The 24,215-nt window shown below is 34.9% G+C and overlaps 1 protein-coding gene across 1 annotated transcript in view; it reads left to right on the top strand.

The window, feature by feature from the left end:
• TRIP12 (thyroid hormone receptor interactor 12) overlaps nucleotides 1-24,215 on the top strand; it is a 124,604-nt gene that overhangs the window by 32,486 nt on the left and 67,903 nt on the right. The window contains exons 3-4 of the mRNA XM_081096220.1: nucleotides 10,387-10,509; nucleotides 11,312-12,114. Coding sequence (XP_080952346.1) covers nucleotides 10,387-10,509; nucleotides 11,312-12,114 — 926 coding nt within the window. The remainder of the gene's footprint in view (nucleotides 1-10,386; nucleotides 10,510-11,311; nucleotides 12,115-24,215) is intronic.

Genomic DNA, 24,215 nt, shown 5'->3' with positions numbered 1-24,215 from the left:
AATTAGGGTCCCCTCGTTCAATAATGTAGACCATTTCAGTTTTCACAATTTCAACCTTTACATGTCTTCAAAAAACACTTCCTCACAAAAATGCTACACAAAAGAGGGCCTATTCACTTTTTAAAACCTGTTACATGTATCATTTCCTATATCTTTAAACATTTTTTAAAATGTGACTTTTGAAGTCTTTATGTTCAATTGTGTGGCTATACTATAATTTAGTAATAACTGAATATACATATTTTTCTATTAGTAAAATAATGATCAGGGTATAGAAATTTAGATATTTAGCCAAAAATTTTATTAATTAACTAAGAGTGCAAAATTAGAATTCATTGGACAGCTTGATTCTTTTGCTCAAAATAGAATCTCAGAACTAGAGGGACCCTTTCATCAAACCCTAGACTGACTTTTGAAGTCCCATTAGAGTGTTGCTCTACTGGAAATTTTCTAACCTTTAAGAAATCTCTCATGATTTTGGGGAGTGAGCGAATTGGGATTAATTGGGAGAGAGCAACTGTAACTATAGCTTCATTCTCTTTCTCTGACTCCTGTAGCTTAGCTCTCCTAAATAAAATGCTGTTATTGTGGCTTTTGTTTCCTAAAAACAGTAGACTTGGTCTTGTAAATATATTTACCGTGATAGTGATTTTAAAATGGTAATAAATAACAACATCTACTACAACAGCACTGGTGTGGAGTGTTTTAAGTTAAAATATATTTTAAACATATCTTTCATTGGAGACTCACAGGAACTCTGTGATAAATATGTAATCCCTGTGCAATAAATATGGTAGCTTGCTCAATTTCACCCAGTATGTAGAGTCCAGGACCTGATGATTACTGACCTCTTGACTCTAAAGTCAGTGATTCTTTTCATTATGTCAAACTGTCTACTGCACAAACCACCTGATTCATATGATGAAGGGATTAGAGCAGCCGTGGGCAAACTACGGCCACCGTTTGAAATGAATAAAACTATTGAAAAAAAAGACCGTACCCTTTTATGTAATGATGTTTACTTTGAATTTATATTAGTTCACACAAACACTCCATCCATGCTTTTGTTCTGGCCCTCGGGTCCATTTTAAGAACCCATTGTGGCCCTCGAGTCAAAAAGTTTGCCCACCCCTGGCTTAGAGGAAGGTGTGAAGAAATTATAATTGAAGAGTATTAACTTACCCAGTTTAAAAGTAAAGTAGCAGTTTTCCCCTGGTAGAATTTTTTGATCCATTTATTTTTGATCCACTCTGTTTTCTTCCAAACTTGCATTAAGCTGTCTTCTTTTTGTAGCTTTCTTACTGTGACCTCACCTGCCCTTCTGCAAATCAAGGTCACTTACCTTTTTTTTTTTTTTAGTAGAAGAGTTTTTCATCATTAAGATAAAAGAAAGTTGGATCTTTGGGATATATTAATCTCCTGATTATTCCCTCTGCTCTTTTTCACTCATCCTTCATTTCTTTCCATAATTGAATTAGACATCTTACTCCTCTTTTATCATTTTTTCTTTTCCCTTTTTCCATAATTTTTTGGGCTCTAGCTGATCTGTTCCTCTCTTTTCTGTTCTCTTTTTCTTTAGGAAATCACTCCCTTCCACTGCTTCTCTGTTGGCTTGCTCTCAGGGATACTTCTAGCCTTTTCCACTTCTAGTACAGGTATTTGTAGGCTCCTCCTCCCTCTTGGCCATGCAGTAGCATTTTCATTATATCATTGTGCTTTTTCTTGTTTTTCGCAAATGGCAGTGGTGGGATTGAATTCAGTTCTATAGCAACTTTGGCTAAGATTGCTATAGTGTTAAGTTTCTTCTCTGATACTTTTTTTAAATATAAAAACATAGCATATTAAGAACAGAAAATTGAGAAGCTTCAGGAAAATTTAAAAAATAAATTTAATTTGACTACCCAGAGATAATGGTGTTCAATATTTCTACTCTTATTTGTTTTTTCCTTTTTACTGAATTTATTGGGGTGACACTGGTTAACACAATTATGCAGGTTTCAGTTGTCTACTCTATTTTTACTCCATGATTTTCTGTGATATGAAAGCCCATGATTTAAATTTGGGCCTCTGGTTTTTTTCTCCCTCCCTGCACCCCAATTTTTTCCTGTGAAATACATTGCTGTGCCTATCCCATTTGACTATGGCTCTGATTTCATCAAGTGAAATTCCATGAATGGGTTTACAGAACCTAAGGGTATGAAGATTCTGAAGCTTAACAAATTGCTAACTCGTCTTTCACAAAGATCAGACTGCTTTATTTGTCATTTATTTTTATTGTGAACCAATTTATACTTCTACTTTTTTAGAGTGCATATTTCCCTCCATATCCTAGTCAAAACAGCATACCATTTTTAATAGATTTGTGGAAAAGAGAATTCTTTCGGTTAAAACTCCTATTTCCTTGGTTACTATAGAGTTGAAGATCTTCCCACATGTTGGCCATTTTTACTTATATTATGAGTTGCCTGTTACTGTACTTTGTCTGTTTTAATTCTGCTTGTTCTTTTATTAGAACCCTTTATAGAAAGGCTATCAACCTATTGACATGGGCAAATACTTTTTCTAGTTTTATTACTTATTATGATTTAATTTATAGAAGTTTTAAAAAGTAGATAATCAAGTCTGTCAACTCTTTGTTTCTTATCCTCCTTTGCCTTCTCCATCCCAAAAGTAAAATTTCTTCTCAGTTCTGTTATGGTTCCGTTTTTATGCTTTATTGTAATCTGTCAAATTTTTTAATGATATGATGCAATGATTGAATCCAATCTACCTACATTCTTACCCCCATTAAAAATTTTGTAATTTTAAATAATTATTACTGAGTAAAAACTCAATTATGAGATCTGTAAGTTATAGCTTTTTGTTAATGTCAGAGGAGTGAAACTTTTAGCCAGCATTAATTAGACAGAAAGAAACAGATGTATATTTTGCTTCAAAGGTTGTATGGGATACAGAAAAATGGAAACAGAAAATAAATATTATCCAGAGATAAATCTATATTAACATTTTGATTTTTATCTCTGGAAAGTTAGCATGTAGGTGATTACTTTAAACGTAATTTTGGATCCTGCTTTAAAAAAAAAAATCCGTATTCTAATAAACATTTTTCTCACGTTGTGAATTTTTTAGTTAATTGTTTACAAATGGTCACAGTATAAATATTTTCCATGATTACAGTTTTTGGATAGGTAGATGGTTACAGTGGGCAGAGTTTTTGCTTATGCTTAAATGTTTGTATTTCAGGTATCTCTTAAGGAGGTAGATTCCCTGACATGCAATTTCTTTGGTCAAAGGGAGTTTTTATGGTTAATTTGTTTTACATACATTTTTTTTTCCTTCAATCTCCCATCAGGAAAAAGAATGCTTTTTCTCACCATTCTGTTTGCGTTATCTCCATTTTGCATATTCCTACTAATTTAATTATATTTATAAGGAAAAATTGCATTAAACTTATTGTTACTTGTATAGTAATGAGGTGTTAAACATAGGGAAAATAGATTTAAGGAGTGAGATCTGAGTGAGAATACTTTTTGATGCCTTTGTACTAGTAAGTTTTCAAATGTTAATCTCCCTTTGTACCAGTAGATAGGTGAACTGACTTTTTAATTTGTTTAGCAGATAGTAGCCCCTCTTCTTAGAATAGTAACCCTATTTGTGGAATGATCCCCCTCAATTCTTCACGGAATGCATTTCGAATGGCAGTTACTCTTTTTCAACATGACCTTACTCATTTCCTGGCTACCCATTGCCTACTCTTTGGCTAGAGCTGGAAGAATCTCTTGTCTTCCATCTTTCTGAGCTCAGTGGTGGGACTAGGGTGATCACATGATCCAAGCTTGGAAAAACTGGAAACTTTTTTCCATTCTGGTCGCAAAGGGAAGATGTGAATCTGAAATTGCCAACTGCATATCTTCTGCCTTATGGAAGAAGGTGGACAGGCAGAGAAAAGCAAATCTAAGAGAGTATGTTTGTATTAAAGTTCTGACAAGTTTCAGTTCCTTAGTTCCTTTAGAGCTATGTTGACTTTTGCCTTCTTTAGGCTTATTTAGCTGTTTTGGTTCTAGATATATCCATGCATTATTTTATTTTATTTTATTTTATTTTTTGCATTATTTTAATAAAACCTCTTTTGGCTTTCGAGTTGAGTCTTAACCATAATGTAATACAGACCCAGTATAAGATTATATTTATTTATTTGTTGAATGCTATGCTAGTAAGCACTGTGCTAGATGGTAGTTATAGAAATAAGAGTAGAATAGCCTTTGTTGCAAGCAGTTTCAACTCAGTAGGGAAAATGGGCATGTAGGTGATTGTTAGACTCGGGTGAGAAACATTTCTAGAAGATGATCTCATTGATCTGGGCTCTGAAGCCTGAAGAAGCAGTTGTGAAGCAGATTGTACATCAATTGTATTCTTCTCTACTTAAAATCGTAATGTGTGGAATCATTAGTTACTACCAGAGTTTGGATTTATTACTCATTCTTCTGTGTCACTTGTTGCTTTGATCATAAGTTGTAGTTGTTCAACACTGCCTTGGTAATGCTGAGAAGGTTATTCTGACCCATTAGGTCTTGGGTCTGCAAGGCAAGATTTATAGTGTAGTTTTAATTTGTGCGTGGTTGTGGCATGGTGGTCTAAGAAGGAACAGTGATTGCTTTTCTCTAGTTGAAAGTTGAGCACATCCTATATAATATCCTATATAATAAAGAGGTAATATGCAAATTGATGTTACTCCCTCACAAGATGGCTGCCTATGACCAGGCCAGCAGAGGGGTTAGTGAGGAACGACCAAACAGCTAAACAAGCAGGCTGCGTGGGGCGACCAGGCCAGCAGGGGAAGCAGTTAGGGGTGACCAGGCCGGCAACGGGGAGCAGTTGGCGGGGAGCAGTTGGCTGCAGCCAGGCAGACAGGAAGGTGAGTGATTAGGAGCCAGCGGTCCAGGATTGTGAGAGGGATGTGTGACTGCTGATTTAGGCAGTTGGACATCCCCCAAGGGGTTCCTGATTGGAGAGGGTGCAGGCTGGGTTGAGGGGTTCCCGCTGCCACCCTGTACATGAATTTCGTGCACCAGGCTTCTAGTTAGATTATAAAACAAATTTGAAGGTGTAATTAAGCTCCAAATAATTTATATTTGGTAATATATAGTTGTATTTGAGTTGTGAATGTATCTGGAATAGAAATTAATTTCAAACACAATTTAAGACTTGTAATGTAAGGAATTAACTACTTGTTACTAGCCACTTTTCTCATTTTCCCTATGTGCTTTTTTTTAATCCTCACCTGAGCATATTGATATTTTGAGAAAGAGAAAGAGAGAAAAACAAACATTGATTGGTTGCCTCTTGTATGTGCCTGGATCAGGAATTGAACCCTCAGCCTTTTGGTCCATAGGATGATGCTCTAACCAACTAACTAGCCTCTTTTAGATGTCCTCTGAATGAGAAATGTTTTTAAATGGTTAGAACTGTCTAGGATTTTACTAAATACCTGTAAAAGTAAATTAAAATATGAAAAGGGTCATTCACTATGATTTGCCTAAAAGTGAACCAGTGACATTTGAAACTTGTTTTTAATTGAAGTTAATCTTGAAAGCAAATAACCCAGAATTGATTATAGTCTGTCCTGTTGTAATGTGGGATTTTTAATGTGAGTGAGCCTACATACACTTGATGAATAGGAAAATATTGTCACTATAACATGGAAGTACTGTTGGTTCACCGACAGTTTTCCCTACAGTGCTAATATATGAACTGAAAGGCATGTAGGCTTTTGAATTAAAGAAAAATATTTGGTAATAATTTATAAGATCTTGTGGAAAATCTGAAAATATTGCAGAAATGCTTTGAATAAATGATTTAGTGCAAGAAAAAGCTAGTGATTTGCAGAACCGCTGTACTTTGCACTATTTTAAACACTTTCAGAAAGCTCAAAAACATTTACCCCTGTATTTATAAAAGAAAGAAATTGTCAAAAAGGAAAGCCTCCCCAGAAATGTATTTTTAATTTTGTTGAAGCTGGTTTTAAAAGAAAACATCTTTGGAAGTTTACACTTATAGGAGAAAGTACAAAAATAAGACTCCAAAGAGTAGACCAACTGTGATTATTGGTCCAAATGTTAGTAGAGATTTAACATTTTATTAAAATTTATGATGTTTTTGTTGGGACCTATGAAAATAACATAGGTTTGAGTAGTCTGTGTCCAATCTTATTTTTACCATTAGCCTAGTTATTTTTAGTGGTGACTTTTCAGAACATGAGTTTTTTGAGGAACCCCCATTCAATGGCCATATAGAATTTCCTGAACCACACACACCCACACCCATCCACCCACCTGACCTTGGGCTATAATTTACTAAATGGACTCATTCTTATGCTATTAAACAATTTGTCATGAATTGTACTGTGCTGCTCTTGCAAATTTGATTCATAGTGGATGTAAATTTTACTAGATCTTAAACAGATTATACATTTAAATAACAATGTTTGGCATTAAGGTTTAATAAATGAGAGTTGGTAAAATGAGCTAAAAGGAGGCATTGAAGTTCATGTAGTGCTGAATACTGTGATGTTTTAATTGGCTATTCTAGATCTGGTATTATTTAATGGAGATTTACTTACAGTATTTTGAGCATTAATAATTTACAAATGAGTATAATAAAATAGAGCCTCACTTTGGAAGGCTCCGTATTGTTACTTTAAGGTTCCATCTGGTTGCCTCTTCTTCTTGTGGTAAGTAAGCCAAGGGTTGGGAAACTGTGACCCCTGGGCCAAATCCAGCCTATTGTCTGTTTATAAATAAATTTGCGTGGAATGTGCCATGCCCATTTATTTGTGTATTGTTTATATCTGTTTTTGTTTGTTTGTGGGTTTTTTTGGTATATAGTTTCTCCCACAAAGCTGAAAGTATTTACCATTTTTTAAAGAAAATGTATTAAGACTGTACTAAACAATAGGCAGGACAGTAATAATGATCAGTACTTTATAATATTTTAAGATATATTTTTAACCACTCCTCAGAATGTCACCCCCCCCCCTTTTTTTTTTTTGGTTAATCTTCACCCGAGGTTATTTTTCCATTGGTTTTTAGGGAGAGTGGAAGAGAGAGGGAAAGACAAAGAGAAACACTGATGTGAGAGAAACACATTGGTTGGTTACCTCCTGCACTAGCCCAGACCAGGGCCCAGGCAGGGGAGGAGTCTGCAACCAAGGTACATGACTGACCAGAATTGAACCCGGGACCCTTTGGTCCAAAGGCTCCTCTACTGAACCAAACCGGCTAGGGCAGAATGTCACACTTAAAATAGTTTCAGGAAAGGAAGAATCAGATCAGTATGAGCTTAATTGGATTTTAGCTTATTTTAAGATCCTCAATTTCTAAGATGATTGGGTATTGTTAATCTTTTTTTTGGTATTCTGATATTGAGGCTTCACCTGCTAAATTATTTAGTTCATTGAAGTAGCGTGTTAGTAAGAACATGAAAAATGAAGAAAGAGATTTGGATGAATATATAGTTAGATGTGTTTTAAGACCAGAGAACAATTTATTTGGGTTAAAGACGGGGAACTGCTACCTCTACTAGAATCAGCGTTAGGTTGATGCTGGTCAATTTCTGTTGACAAAGAAAATGAATATTATTTTTGAGATATACTAGGGATATACTGTGACTGTTTTTTAGCATTGACATTTGAATATTTAACTGTGTATACATTATTACAAAATTGCCTAGCTTTGAATAGGTAGCATTTTTGTTTTGTTTTTTAATTTTGTATTTAATGATTTGAGAGAGAGAGAAATATCAATTTGTTATTCTACTTATTTATGCGTTCATTGGCTTAGTCTTATATGTGTCCTGACTGGGGATCAAGCTCACAACCTTGGTATGTTGGGAAGACGCTCTACCCAGTGAGGGTGATAATGTATTGTGTGTTTTTTTCATATGACTTCTAAATTATAATAAAAATATGTCAAGGAATATTTTAAATTTTATAACTGAAGTAGAAATTGTGATTCAATTAAGTTGCTCTGTTAGCAAACTATGAAAATTAGGATGTGTGGAGAACCTGAATGATATGTTGTCCCATGGATATTAAATTGTATACCCTGAAAATGGAACATTATACCTTCCTTTTAAAAAAATAACAAATTATTTTGAAAATTTTCTCAATCTCATTAAAAACAAAACAAAACTCTTAGGTATATTACTAGAAATATAATAAAAACAAAAGCAATTCCTAGAAATTAAATCTCTAATAAGAAACTCATGGGATAAAGCAACATTTTGATTTGCAGTAGAATAATATCTAAGAAAAATAAAGAGTAAATTATAGTCTATCAAAATCTTACAAGGTTCAGTTAGCTATACCCAAAGAAAATATATACCTTGAAAAAAAAATCATTCCGAAAGTGAAGACTAAGACACTTGGAAAAACTAATCTAGAGTTTTTAAGAAGTTGATCTATATTCTGTCATAGATTAGAACCTTAAAAATGAAAATGATATTATGGATCCAAGAAATACTTCCTTTCATTGACAAGCTAAATTTCATATATTCTTTCAAGAATCCAGTATTGGATTCTGGAAAAATTGAAGAAAAAATAAAAATACTGAGATGAGAAACCTTAGATCTAAATCTTCTTGAAGAGATGGTGGAACTTGTATGATATATTAAGAACTGTATGGCACACTTACAGGTTAAATTAGAATTTTTGGTGAGGTTTTCAGTGACTTATGTCTAAGCTCCTTTGAGATTGTGCTCAGAATGAAAGCCTTTAAAAAAATTTTTTAAACATGGTAAACAGCTTTGATATTAATGAAACTTTGTTATTCTCATTAGAGTATGCTCTTTATGTTATATATTATTTACATGGATGTTGGTTGTGAATTACATAAATTGCATCTGCTATGTTAATATCTTACCTTTATAGCACCAGCTTTTCTGGGTATATATTAATGCATGCTTCCTTTGCTTAGTAAGTTTGATATAACTATTGGCAGGAATTAAAAAACTAACTACTGCCCTGACCGGTTTGGCTCAGTGGATAGAGCGTGGACCTGGGGACTGAAGGGTCCCAAGTTCGATTCCGGTCAAGGGCATGTACCTTGGTTGCGGGCACATCCCCAGTAGGGAGTGTGCAGGAAGCAGCTGAATCGATGTTTCTGTCTCATCGATGTTTCTAACTTTCTATCCCTCTCCTCCTCCCTTCCTCTCTGTAAAAAATCAATAAAATATATTTAAAAACAAAAAACTAACTACTGAAAACTCTTTATGTCCCTCAAACTTGCTCTTAGAATAATGCTGACATAAGGATTTGGTTTATTATAAATACAGGGTAGGGCAAAAGGATATTTACAGTTTTTTTTGTGTGGTAAATAATACAATAATTAAGAAACAATAATACGCCAATAAACTCTGTTTCCTGTATGTGTAACTGTAAACCTCCTTTGTCCTACCCTGTACAACTCAAATCATTTATCAGTGATGGAATCTTTAGAATGTGTTTGGATTATTTTGTTATAAATACTTTCCCCCCCCTCTTTTTTATTAAAAATATTTATTTTATTTCAGAGCGGGGGAGAGAGTGATAGAAACATCAATGATGAGAATCATTGATCTGCTTCCTGCACACCCCTTACTGGGGATCAAGCCTGCAACCTGAGCATGTGCCCTGACCGGGAATCAAACCCTGACCTCCTGATCCATGGGTTGACATTCCACCACTGAGCCACACCGGCTGGGCTGTTGTAAATTCTTTATCTCTTTCTCAGATTTGGTTTTGGGTGTACTTTCTGTTTATAAGTGCTATAAATTCTTAGCAGATACCACTATTGATTTCATGTAAGTTTATTTACTCTTTAGTTGCTTCTAATGATTTTCTGTGTAAAATCAGCTTGAGAATTGATTTAATCTTATGCAGTTACATGCTAACCTAAATTACAATGTACAAATTGGATATCGTTAACATTGTAGGGATCACAGATTGCTATTTCTATAAACATTTTATGCTATTATAGTTACATTGGCTATTAAAAGTAGTGTTTAGATCTAAAATCTGGGTTTGCTTTTTAAAAATTGAGCATATTTGAATGTCTACAGTAAAATTGCTGAAAAATTTATTATGGCTTGAGCAACTATAATACTGCTATGCAATTATGACAGCTCATAATAAAAAATCTTAAGTCTTGGGTATTCAGGGAGTTGGTACTAAAAGGCAGTTTTTTTGCCAAATTATTTGATAGAATAATAATTTAATATAAATATTTGGGACAGGTGTAGGGTCGATAATGAAAAATTGGAAGGATTTTTTTGAAAAACTGATTTGACTTTCACTATTGTATTTGCATCTCATTTTCCTGATAGATTTCTGTTTTGATTTTCTGCTGACAGGTCACATTTAGGGCAGGCAAAACATAAGGGATATAGCCCTCCTGAGAGTAGAAAATCTAATTCTAAGGCACCCAAAGTGCAGTCTAATACTACTGAACTGTCAAGGGGACACCTTTCTAAAAGGTAAATCTTCACATGGCTTATACATTCTCAAAGCAGAATTATTTGCATATGAATCATTGCATAATATTAAAACTTACTAGATTATGCCAAAATGTTATGATATATATTTCATTATTCTCTAAGTATAACTTTTGCATTAATGGTTTTTTCATCAACTTTGCAGTGATGTTGATGCTGGACAATGCACTTTTTCTTGCTTAGAGAGAGATAGGAGGTTCCCCTTTTTCTTAACAAATCATTATAGGCTTCTGAAATGCATTGTGCCATTTTCCTTAGATTTTAATTGTTAGAGCCATAGATCAATGATTTCTTAAGATCTAATTGGTAGGAGCCTTTGGGATAAAATATATCTGTAAAGATTTGATGATGCTACAATACAACAACTTCTAACCTTCATTTTGAAAGTGTGTAATTTAATGCTTGCTTATTTTAAGCTTGAATAAAGTAGTTTTCTTTGTAAATAGAGCATCAATATTCTAGTTTCAACTGGTTCTGAAAAAGCATTCTTTTTCCCATAATCTGAGTTCTTGTTTTATGATTAGGAGTGTTAGTGTCAGTAATCTTTGGGCTAAAGAATAAACCTGATCTTTGGGCTAGAGAATTAACCTGATCTTTTAATATTTTTACAATCCAAAGTCAAGCTCGATTTTTCCCCCCAATTTTGAGCCATTGGAAAAGCTATGTTTATTATTGCTTAGAAAAATTTTTGTACTTATTTTAGCACTTGTTTCCATAGATTTGAGAATTTAATAAATATTATATGGCAGGCTGATATTAACTCTCTTCTTATCTAACCTCTTAGAAGCTGCAGTTCATCATCTGCTGTCATAGTTCCACAACCAGAGGATCCAGACAGAGCCAATACTTCAGAAAGGCAAAAAACGGGGCAGGTGCCTAAGAAAGACAATTCTCGAGGAGTGAAACGCAGTGCTAGTCCAGACTACAACAGGACCAATTCTCCTAGCTCTGCAAAAAAACCAAAAGCACTTCAGCATTCTGAATCTCTCTCAGAAACAAATAAGTCACATAGTAAGTCAAAAAAGAGACATTTAGACCAGGAGCAACAACTGAAATCTGCACAATTGCCATCAACAAGCAAGGCTCATACCAGAAAGAGTGGGGCCACTGGTAGTTCACGGAGTCAGAAAAGAAAGAGGACAGAGAGTTCTTGTATAAAGAGTGGTTCTGTGTCTGAGTCAACTGGTACCGAAGAGAGATCTGCAAAACCTACCAAGCTGGCTTCAAAATCAGCCGCCTCAGCCAAAGCTGGGTGTAGCACCATCACTGATTCTTCTTCTGCTGCCTCTACTTCCTCCTCATCTTCTGCTGTAGCCTCGACCTCCTCCACTGTACCACCAGGTGCCAGGGTGAAACAAGGAAAAGACCAGAACAAGGCCAGGCGTTCCCGTTCAGCATCCAGTCCCAGTCCCAGAAGAAGTAGCAGGGAAAAGGAACAGAGTAAAACTGGTGGCTCTTCAAAATTTGATTGGGCTGCGCGTTTCAGCCCTAAAGTTAGCCTTCCTAAAACAAAACTGTCTCTTCCAGGGTCTTCTAAGTCAGAGACATCAAAACCTGGACCTTCTGGATTACAGGCCAAATTAGCAAGTAAGTTTACGGAAAGAGCTGCTTTTTTTAAGTAAGAAAATTTCTCTTGGTTTGTCAAAGTGACCATGCTTTCAAGATAGCCAGGTGTTTTGTTTCTAGTCTGAGGCAGCCTTAGATTTATTACTGTACCTGTGTCTACACAACAGTACATAATAATTGATACCACTTTTAATTTTATCCAGACAAATACAAATGCTGACTTATTAACCATGTTTTAGTGTTTATGTCTTTATTTTTATAGCATCTGCTACTTACCAATATCAGGGTGAGACATCAAGTTGCATTTTCTTCTATAACCAAACACAAAATTATTCTAGTTATGAGTTGCTATTGACCAGGATCAAGCATCAGATGTGTTTTTGCATGTGTGTTGTTTTGTTTTTGGTATTGTACGTTCTTGATGTATGGAAATACTGAGTTAACTTATTAGAATAAATGCACCATATAATTTAAATTCATGCACATGTAATATTTTATGGCTTTGAAGGAGTTTAGTCTAAAGGTGAATACTTCTTATTTTCATGTACTGAGGCTCTGGGTCCTAAGTAAATGGAAAAGAATATTGCCCTTTTGAAACTTAAATTGGAGTAGAAAGAACTAATGTTTGAGAATAATATATTCAAGTAAAGATCAAACTAAATGGGAGAAATGGATCTTGAGGTACATTCTTCTTCTCTTTTTTTCAAAAAGTCTTCAGGAAGCCAGATGTTCATTTCATTAGAACTGTTGATGAACCTTTTCAATTATGCATTTGCTGTAATGCTAAAGTGTTTGTTTTTCTATTTTGAAAAGTCTAAAAAACACACAGAATAATACTGTGCTAATCTACAATTTTTAAGCATTTAATTTTTGTAATATTTAACCAGAAGCTTGGTTTTGACCGTCTTTTCTCCTTTTGAGTCCTCAGGAAATTTCAGATCCACATTTTCATAGGGCTGTAATTTTTCTTTTGGTTATTAGAAGATTTTATATAGTGCCTACTAGCTAAATTCTTCTCAAAGTTTAGCTAGCATTGAATCAGCCTAACCTAATATTGAATTAGAACTAAATGTTAGCTTTATTTAACCCTACAACCTATGACTACTTTCAGTTGATTCAGTTGATTCATAAACTTTGACAAGAATCGTAGTAGGTACAAAATAAAATCTTACGTTTAACCTGTATCATAGGGCTATTGTAAAGGTAAGTAACATCTTTTTCTCTTAGATTGTAGAATTTTGTTTTACATCTGTATAAAATCTTTTGAATTTGAAGGTACAAGCGTTGGATTAAGATCAAGATTAGTATCTTGAAGTCAAAAGGAAATAAAGGGCTGGGTTAAAAAAGGACGGGCAACTGCCCATTGGGCCTGCCAAGGTTTTCTTGAAAGTGCCATTATCCGTCTCGGCTTTTATACCTCTTCCCTCTCTGCTTTTAAGTAGAAGCATGTGTGCATCTGTGTTTGCGTGTGTGTCTGTGTATGTTCATGTCCTCATTGTAGTATCTCTGTGATCTTAATAGACAGTGGACCAGGTTGAGTTTACAATGAGTTTCATGGGATTCACTCCTCACTTTCCTGTCATCCAGTCTGCTTCACTTAAAGAGCTCATCTTTTTCAACATTTGTTTCTAGGAAGGTTCAGGCCTGGGTGAGAGCAGATTGTTGTTGAGTATCATGTTGATTCTTCTCAGTGACCAGCTTTCTTGTTTTAGAGAGAAGCTTCTTAACATGATTTTTAACAGGAAGCTCAGCCCTGCCCGTAGCTGGCTACTCAGTGGTATTTCCTTGATTGTGAAGTTGCTCTCAGTCAGGAAGCACTCAGAGTTTTGACACTGCCCCTGTGCCATAATAAAACCAGTCTAGATAGTCTAAGTCTACACATGGTCACAAACTGACTTGGTGGATTAAAGATCTGTGTGTTCTGTGGTCACTAATAAAGCTTGTACATTTTCACTGCCACTGTCCTAGTTCTAAGCTCTAATTATAGTCTAAGCTGTTGAAACAAGAGAAGGGAACCAGTATGTGTTTAGCATCTAATAAGTGCCAGGTATTTTACATATGCAGTCATGACTAATTTTAAAAAGTTAAGCTTTGTGATACTTATTAATGAAAATTTATTCCAAGAAGGTGAAATAACTTGCCTGCGTTACGTATTTTAAGTGGCAGAGCTAGGATTCGAAGGCAGAATGTGTGACTTTGAAACTGTTGCTTTCCTTGCTGTGCCATTTATTTTTCACCCATGTTAGTTCTCCATGTTTGCAGCATCTTTGGCTCATTAAGAGATGTTAAGATCTTAGAGGACATAAGATTTTATCTGATTCTTCTTTACTGGTATTGATTAATCTTTAGGAATGAACACCATGTGAACCAGGGATTCATATCATCCCATTCACTACTTACTTGCTTCTTTTCAAATAAGTGAAAAACATTTCTTAAAATAATAGGAAATATTTACAAGTGCTTACAAGTGTCTGACAACTTTTAAAGACTTTACATGAATCATTTCATTTACTCCTCATCTTCCCTGTGTGGCAGGTACTATTATTCCCATCTTACAGGTAAGGAAACTCAGTGTCATTTGTCGAATTACCTATCGAAGGACACAGAACTAAGAAGTGTAGAAGCAAGAGTTAAATCCAGGCCATATGAATAGGACTCAAAGGATTGAGTAGATTGGGTGAGCTAAATCTAGGAAGGTTTCCTGAAGTCAGATGGGCAGGGTGAATTTTAGACACGATTGAATGTGTCACTTCAGGAAAGAGTTAATGTAAGAAGCAGTACTGCAAGAGAATTGGCAGTACTTGGTAATTTTATGTAAGACCATAGGGGCAAAGTGTGGTATCTTAGGGGAATCTCTGGGTTTCAAGTAATGGTATTTTGGGGACAGAGAGCTCTTAATATAGGGCTAAAAATCCTGAGTTTAAACCCTAGTTCTGCCATTTTATCACCTGGTGACTATGCAAAGTTTGTAACCTTTTCATTGTAAAATAGGCACAATAGCTATTTGAGGAATAAATAATGTGAGCAGACTTAGCATAGTGCTTAGTACATAAGTTGCATCACTAAATTTAGGGTGCACAGCTGAAGTTGAGTGTCTTAAGAGAGAAAAGATATTCAGAGTAGCATTTTGAGAATAAAGGATTGATAAATACTTGTCAGTTATCAGTTTTAAATGTCTCTCTCCTTAGATTTGGAAGACCCTGATTTGAAGTTGTTATCTCCTAGTTTTGTGAGGCTGGACAAATAATTGGCAACCTAATCTCTAATCTTATTTGAAAAATGGTAGTATTCATTTTTGTGAAGCATAAATAAAGTAATGTATTTGAAAGAGTTTTATAAAATTAAAGCACCATATAAACAGATAATGGTGCATGAGAGTTATTGCAATATATTTGAAGTGCTTTTGTATGAATCAGGATTTTTTTTCACTTAAAACATTAACCTAGGGGACAGAATTAGATACAATGGATAGAAGTTGAGATTTCTGATTAGTGTCTTTCAGGGAAACAGAATTTGTGAATTACCTGAAAAGTGGATTGGACCTACACTTTGTACAATATATAGAGCATTTCAAATTGGGTAGATTATTTGTTTTCTTCCTCTTTTAAGAATCTGTGAACCTGTTAAATTAGAATGTGATATTTCCCCCAGGTAAAGGTTAATTCTAAGATAAGATTGGTCAGTAAAGCTTCATGGTAAAGCAGATTTTTTTCCAAATTGCAGGAATAACAATATTTATATGATGTTTTGTGAAACCCATTTCCCCATGATCAAATATCACTCAAGGAGGTTCAGGTTAGAAATCTTACAGTAACTTCTGCTTAACTCAAAATTTTATACATTTATCTGTTCACCTATATTACCTTGGGAGATAGCAGTGTTCCGTGGAACATACTTTTAGTCAACACTTGAGTGGGAAGACTTTTCCTGTTTTGGCAACATTTATAGGCTGATAAATGCTTTCCTGGGGAGGAACTAGGGCTGGCCTAGGGGTGGTGGGAGAACTAGTGAAACAGCTACTTTTGTGATGGACTTTCTGATGCCTGTGGCTTTCCAGCTATAGCTGATCAAAATAACTCTGGGACAAAGGTCATCCTGTATCAATTGATAGAAATCTTGAGGTAATACTCTAGAAGAGATACTGTTTATGTGATAATTTTTAATGTGCATTAGGAAATTATTCTTGCTATGTGTTTAATCTAAGCAAACAGACATTCTTAAAAACTTACTTAGCATAAATGTAAAACCAATGGGGCAGTAAAATGATACAAATGATGTTTCTTTTTTATATTTTAAATATAATATTTAAAAATATGTTCATTTGGCTTCAAAATATATTTTTCTAATTTACCTTTTTAAATTAAGCTAATTTTGAAGTAATTTGACTTTCAAAATGTGTATGTCTGAATAGTAGAAAGTGATGGATGGCATAGAAATATGCCAGAGGAAATTTGTGATCAAAATTCGGGTAATTGTGGAGTTTTTTTTTACAGAAAAATTTAAAGGTATTATATTTCCGCTCTGGTGTGCCTATTTATAGAACTAGTTTCCCTTCTATTATTTAAAGTGGACATCATGTGCACATTATTAATAACATAGTCAGCAGTAGTTACCAGCTTATTTGCATCTTGAGTTTCAGACTTTCTTGGTGACTTGTGTGCAGTCTGTGGCCATTATTAGAACTAGCCAAAACCCAGGCAGATGCCGATTCTGGCAAGGTAATTCTGCTTGGTTTAGGACTCTTACCGACACTCTGAGACATATGGTGTATTGCACCACTAGCATCAGGGGAGTAAATAAGAATGAGTTGAGCAAGACAGAAGAACTTAAAAGTCAAACCCTTGGTTTTACCTAATTGGATCTTGTAGGGTCATCCCTACTGATTTTACAAAGTTGAATTATCTTTTAGTCTCCCGAGGTGTTGGGTAATAACCTTAAAAGGAAAGGGTTGAATATTAAAATTTTCTATATTAGAAGGCAGCTGTTAAAATAATTTTAACTTAAAAGTTTAATAGTTCTAATATGCAACTGCTTTGAAAAATTACCAATGATTTCTTAAGAACATATTAAATTTTAGAAAATGGGTTGCCAAAATAAAAGAAAACTATGTATTTTTGTATGTCAGATTAGAATAAGAATTAGTTTAACCAAAGTACACTTTACTAAACTTACATGTAAGTTAGTGAAAACTGTTATTTTATATTCCAGCTTCTGTATTCTGTAATATTTTAGACACTTCTATTCATAAAATGTTAAAGACTAATTCAGACAATACCAAAATGTACAACTAAGAAAAATACAAAATCACTTAATTTGATCACCGAGGACTACCTCTTTCCTTGTATGTGTGTATCCTGCTTAATTTTTTTCAATGCTTAAGTGCATTTTAAAGTCATTATATAAGATTTATTATTTAAAAAAAGCAGTCTTTCTGCCACATTGCCCTTCCCTGTAGCTGATTATTTTGGTTCTTATTTTAGTCTCTAAATTATGTGCTCAAGAGGTCTACTTGTTGATTTTTTTTTTTAAGTGTGAGCAGTATTTCATGTCCTTCATGGAAAATTTACACCACCTCTTCACTAAACTCGTAGTTGTACATCTCATTTTCCCAGTCATGAATGATGCTCAGTGTTTGTATGGTTACATAAATGCTATTTACAGAGCCATGTAGGAACTTTTCCTTTCTTACACATTTTTGTTTTTCTTGAATTTAATAATTAGTTCGTTTTTCTTTTCTTTTTTTTTCTTTTTTCTTTTTTGTGAACTGAACTCCAAACTATGCCATTGTCTGAATCTTTTCTCAAGCTGTCTACATGTATCTGTTTCAGTTCCTGAAGAAAAATGGCTTCTGGATGACTGCTCTTCTATGCCTAGTTACATTGCTTTTAGCCTCAGGATTTTCTTTACTCTCTCCTTTCTCCAGCTTCCACATCATCTTTCTTGGTTTACTGTTTCGTTTTGGTGTGATATACCTTTGACTTGCTTTCTATGAAGAAGTGCTTATGAAAATTTAAAAAGCTTTTTAATTTTTGAAGATTTTGAATGTCTGAAAATAAATAAATAACCTTGATACTTGTTTTACCATTGAATATAGAGTTCTGGGTTGGAAATAATTTTCCTTCAAAACTTTGAAGAATTAAATTACCTTTTAGCTTTCAATAACATAGATATTCTGATTCCTGTGTCCCATTTTTCTGGAAGCTTGCAGATCTTTATCTCCATTATTTAGAAATGTCATGCTATTGTCATAGCTGTGGGTTTATTTTTATTCCTGTTAGAGTGACCAGAAGTCTTGTTTTTCCTTGGGTCTGGATTTCCTCAGGAGTTTTAGCCTTAAAGTTACTAAATCTTAGGCAAACCAGGATGGCTGATCGCCTTATTGTATCTTGTTTAAGATACTAGTTTATGGACCTTATATTGGTTTTTCTACTCCATTTTTAAATAGAGATATATTTACTATCTGCAGGGATATTACAAAAACAGTAAAGAAAAATCAAGATATTTAATATTCTAGAAAAGTTAGTGCTAAAACTTTTATTACTAAGATATTAATTAGCTAAGGTTTTGTTTTTTTGTTGGTTTTTTTTAATTTAAAACAAAAGGGATTAGTTTTTATTTTGGAGAAGTTTTTTTTTAATTTTTGACAGATTTTAAAAATTTAGGTGAGTGCTTATACTGTTCTTTTCTACTCACAGTCCATGTCAGTAAGCATTTTTTGTAAAGGTCCGTGTAGTAAATATTTTAGACTTTGCTGACCACATACGTCTTTGTCATATCTTTCATTTTAACTCTTAAAAAAGTAAAAATCACTTTTAGTTTGTGGGTGATACAAAAACAGGCTGCCAGCTGGATTTGACTCATAGTCTCAAGTTTGTTGACACTTACTCTAGAGTAGAAATTTTAATGCAGTAATGACTTTTAGTCAGAAGATTTGGGCTTATGTGATAGATATTCATACCATTAAATGGAAATCGGCTTACGTGACTGGTAAATCCAAGAGATTGACTAGCTTCAGGCTTGTTTGGGTCCAGGTGCTCAAATGAAGACAGTCCTATTCATCCCAAGCCTTCCCACAAAGAATCCAGTCATTTATATATCAGCCTGTAAGAAAGTTTCTTATTTCTCTTTGGGTCACATGCCTATCCTGAATGAAACACTGATGGAGGGGAGAGGGAATGGTGGTTGTAAAGTTGTAATTGGAAATGATTGAAATAGTCTGGCCAATTTGAGTCCCACTCATATAGTAGGGGAGTATACTGTGAATGACAGTTCATCAGTACTACGTGGAGAAGGGGAAGGAGATAGCTCCCCATAGAATTAAAAACAAAACAAAAAACAAGGCAGGGTGCTCAGAATCGGGTTGCTGGGCATAATATAACAGATGTCTACTTGGTCATCTTTTAATGCCACTTTAAAGTTAATGTATAAGTTGGAGAATAAAAACATTCATGTATTTGGAAGTAGTTATACACTGAATAAAGGTGTAAGGTCAGTTTTTCCCTCCAAACAACTTTATTAAATACACTAGAGTCCTGGTGCACAAATTTGTGCACAGGTGAGGTCACGAAGGGGGTAGAGGAGGCCAGGACGTGATCGGCCCTCTGGGTGGACGGTGGGACGCCCTTGCTGGCCTGGGATCCGGATCCGTCCTGCTGACATTTGCACCTGTTGTCTGGAGCCACCTGGGAGCCGTTTTCATATTGTTTCTTCCTCACTGACCGTCTAGGGAGGTGAAGCAGCTACGGTCCCCGAGGCTGACTTCGAGGAGGCCGGTGGTACTGGTCCGTTGGTGCCTGGCCAGTTCTCCAGAGATTGGACCTGCAGGACTACTGCGGGCATGAGTGGCTGCCGCCAGGCTGGTGGGCCACCGGGATGGGTTGGTCAGCTAAGCAGTGCTCCTGCTGTGGGTGCGTACTGACCACCAGGGGGTTGCCCCTGCGTTGAGTGTCTTCCCCCTGGTGGTCAGTGCACGTCATAGCGACCAGTCATTCTGGTCATTTGGTCGCTTAGGCATACATACACACACACACACACACACACACGTGCGCGCATGCGCGCGCGCACGTATATCCAGTAGGTCCTCGGATTACGTCAGAGATCCGTTCCTACAGTGTGTTGTAATGCAGTTTTCTCCGTAAGTTGGAACCCACCTGCATAAGCACCTACGTCACTCACATGGAGCACATACACAGCAGTAGTGAAGTGAAACATTAAAAAACATTTAAAAGAAAGATAACGGTGCCTGACCTTTACTTGTGGTAAATAAATAATAAAAAAAATAAAGCACATATGTTGAAATAACGGAACTTTTTTATATATCAGTAAATGGGAGAAGGCAACATAACCACAAAATGATATACGTCGAGGACTGTCTGTAGATTGATATTTATGCTTACTTTGACTCCTTAAACAGAACAAAAGGAATCTTTAGGCAATTGGAAAGTTTTCTTAATTATTACATTGCTAAAATATTTTATTATTGGGGAGGCTGTATTTTTATTGTAGGATTTTGTATTCTGTTATGTGTATATACGTAAACAGATCATGTAAGAATAAGTAGAGAAAAAAAGTATGACAGTAACTATGTATCACCCAGTTGTATTTTGCTACTTTTAAAGTAACACAATTAACCGTGAAAACCTTATCTTTCCAAGGATTGGAATAATTCTACCTTTGGTGACTCTGGTAGTGAAGTAGTAATCATATTACTGTTGCTCATTTCTTCTGCAAAAATGACAAAATTGGGATCATTTCAGTTTTGTAATGAGAAATACTTTTAAAATTTTGAAGTAGAAAAGAAAAATTAATTGCAAATAGAAGGTACCCAAGAACATCTTAATTCCTTTTACACTAATGGGGGTCCAGAAGATAAAATTTCTAAGGCCCTCCATCTGTTTATATTTTTTTAATTCTTATATTTAAAAATCCAAGTTTTTAGTTGGATACATGAGAGGTTTACTTATTTTATTTTTATTTTTTTAAAATATTTTTTATTGATTTTTTACAGAGAGGAAGGAAGAGGGATAGAGAGCTAGAAACATCGATGAGAGAGAAACATCGACCAGCTGCCTCCTGCACACCCCCCACTGGGGATGTGCCCACAACCAAGGCACATGCCCCCGACCGGAATCGAACCTGGGACCCTTCAGTCCACAGGCCGACGCTCTATCCACTGAGCCAAACCGGTTTGGCAGGTTTACTTATTTTATATTTCAAATATCACACTTTATAAAGGACTAATTTTTTAAAAAGATGAAGCCCTGGATTTTGAGTAAATCAGTTTGAGGCTAGGAATACTTGTTCAAAAGAAAAAACAGTAAGACATACCTACATTGTAGAAGAAAATATCAATTAGGACTTTTAAGAGAATAATACTGCCAGTTTCACCTTTATCTGAAAGAAAAATGACCATAGGAATAGCCCTGGCCGGGTGGTTCAGTTGATTGGAAAATTGTCTTGTATACCTAAAGGTTGAGGGTTCGATTCCCGGTGTAGGCACATACCTAGAATGTGGATTCCATCCCTGGTCGGGGCAAGTGTGGGAGGCAACTGATAATGTTTCTCTCTCTCCTCTTCCTCACTCCCTAAAAATCAATTAGAAAACACATTCTTGGGTGAGAATTAAAAAGAAGATTATAGGAATATATTTGTAGCAACAAATTCATATATTCATATACCAATATAATAAGATCAAGGAGCTTTGATAAAAGTAATATGTCTACATTTATACCTAACTTCATTACACAAGGCATTGTGGATAAGAATATATTATTATGAGCAGTGATATTCTGGTTGCTTCTCAATGTGGCATCATAACAATAAGTGATCAATACAGTTTTTCTGCATTACAGAGCCTGGGAGAGAGAGAGAGAGAGAGAAATAGAGATAGATTGATTGAAATTGTGTGTGTTCCCATGCACCTGCATCTAAATTGGTTTTCAGTAAGTTGTAGGTTTATACTTACCATGTTTTCTCTTTTATTAAAATACTCCTTACTTGAGACATAGAATGAAGAAAACATATTTTAATTATATAAAAATACTTTATTTTTATAGAGAGAGTTTTATAGTTTTCTCTTTTCTTTTGCTATACAAACATATTACCTGAAGGTTTCTAAAGGAACCAAAAATCAAAGTTTTAACACTTTTCCAGAAGTATATTGAACAAATAGTATACTGTTCTGCTTCAGAACAAACTTGGGAATTGTGTAGTTATGCACTTCTAGGCAAGTCAGTTAATATTTTTGTGTGTGAAAAATAAGAATTATCATTACTTTATACCTGAAATTGCTTTTATGAAAAATTCCATAGCCGATCTAAAACTGTGAAGATATAAGAAAGTATATTCTGGCAGCATCAATTTGCTGAATGGTCAAAAAAACCCACATTTCACATTCACATTTCTAGGAAGTACTTGATTTACCCAACTGTTTTATCTTTAACTTGACTGTTTTATCTTTAACTTTCATTTTTCCAAGAATTTATATAGTTCTTCCAAGAATTGACTTAATTTGTTTAGAAATCCTGATAAGTTTCTAATTACCAGTCTTCACAACATCTGAGATGTTTCCCTGTAGTAGTTTATGGAGAGCAGAGTATATAAAAGCTAGTTTTGTTTCCCATAATAGACTTGGGTAATGTTATAAATAGTGATACCTCTTTTCCACTAGAGAGGACTATATGTAGCAGCTCCTTTACCATGGAATTGCTTTCCCGGCAAAATGTTTGAGGCTATTTCTCCTAGTTTTTGGGACTACATCGAGTTATGTCAATTAGCCTAACAGTCATTTTACATTGTGGTATGATTATAACGTCAGTTATAAATATTTAACTCCAAGGATGGATAAAGAGTTTGTGCACATATGTGAAGAAATACCGTACCATACCACTCCACAGTAAAAAAGGAATGGAAGGAATAGACTAAAAGGTACAACATGAATTTATCTACAAAACACTGATTCCATTTATATAAAATTCTGTAATAGCAATAGCAACAAAATAGCAAATCAGTGGGTGCCAGAGCCTGATGTGCTAGGGAGATTAACTGCAAGGGGCATGAACAAACATGGAAATGTTGGTTATAATTGTCTTAATTGTGGTGTTATATGGGTGAACACATTTGTCAGACTCATTGAACCCCATATAGTCAAACCAAGTACCTTTTGCCATATTGGAAATTATATTTGAAGTTGTTTAAAATAAAGTTAAACACCAAAGTATGAAATAAAATAGTTCATGAGTAGTGACGTGTAAAATAAGTTTGGTCAAAAAGTATACTGTCAACCTCAAATTAGCATTAGAGCAGTAGTAGCCCACGGTTGAGTATTAAGTTGAGTATTTTATTTTGAATGCCACTGAATAGATGTCAGATTTTGTGCTTGTCCATTACTGTCTTATGCCATGTGTAAAAACGCTTTAGTATTATATGAATTAAGTTAATGACGGTAATACAGGGTTTTTAACTTGCTTTATAGCACTTTGTTTTTCAGTGTTTTAATGTAAAGTGCACTCATGTTTTTTCTCTCTCTGAATTGTATGTTTTTTTACTGTATTACTGCTTAGTCACACAATTCAGATAGGTATAATTTAATATTTCCTGAAATATTAAAAATAATTTCTGATTTTTTTTAACATTAAAAAATAGTGATTCTGAATACCTGAATATATTCAGCTATTCTTCTCCCTTCCTTCTGAAATCAATAAAAATGTATTTAAAAAAATATTTATGCCCTAACCTGTTTGGCTCAGTGGATAGAGCGTCAGCCTGTGGACTCAAGGGTCCCAGGTTCGATTCCGGTCAAGGGCATGTACCTTGGTTGCGGGCACATCCCCAATGGGGAGTGTGCATGAGGCAGCTGATCGATGTTTCTCTCTCATCGATGTTTCTAACTGTGTATCCCTCTTCCTTCCTCTCTGTAAAAAATCAATAAAATATATTAAAAAAATATTTATATTTTCATGGATTTTTTAGAGAGAGGGGAAGGGAGGAAGATAGAATCATGGATGAGAGAGAAACATGATGGGCTGCCTCCCTACACCCCCTACTGTGGATGGAGCCTGCAACCAGGGCAGGTGTCTCGACCACGAATCAAACCAGTGATCTCTTGGTGCATGGGTCTGTGC

Source organism: Myotis nattereri, assembly GCF_964212035.1.
Source record: "Myotis nattereri genome assembly, chromosome: 7".
In the NCBI taxonomy this organism is placed as follows: Eukaryota; Metazoa; Chordata; class Mammalia; order Chiroptera; family Vespertilionidae; genus Myotis; species Myotis nattereri.
Note: the sequence above shows the minus strand (reverse complement) of the source record. Positions and strands in the feature narration are given on the sequence as shown.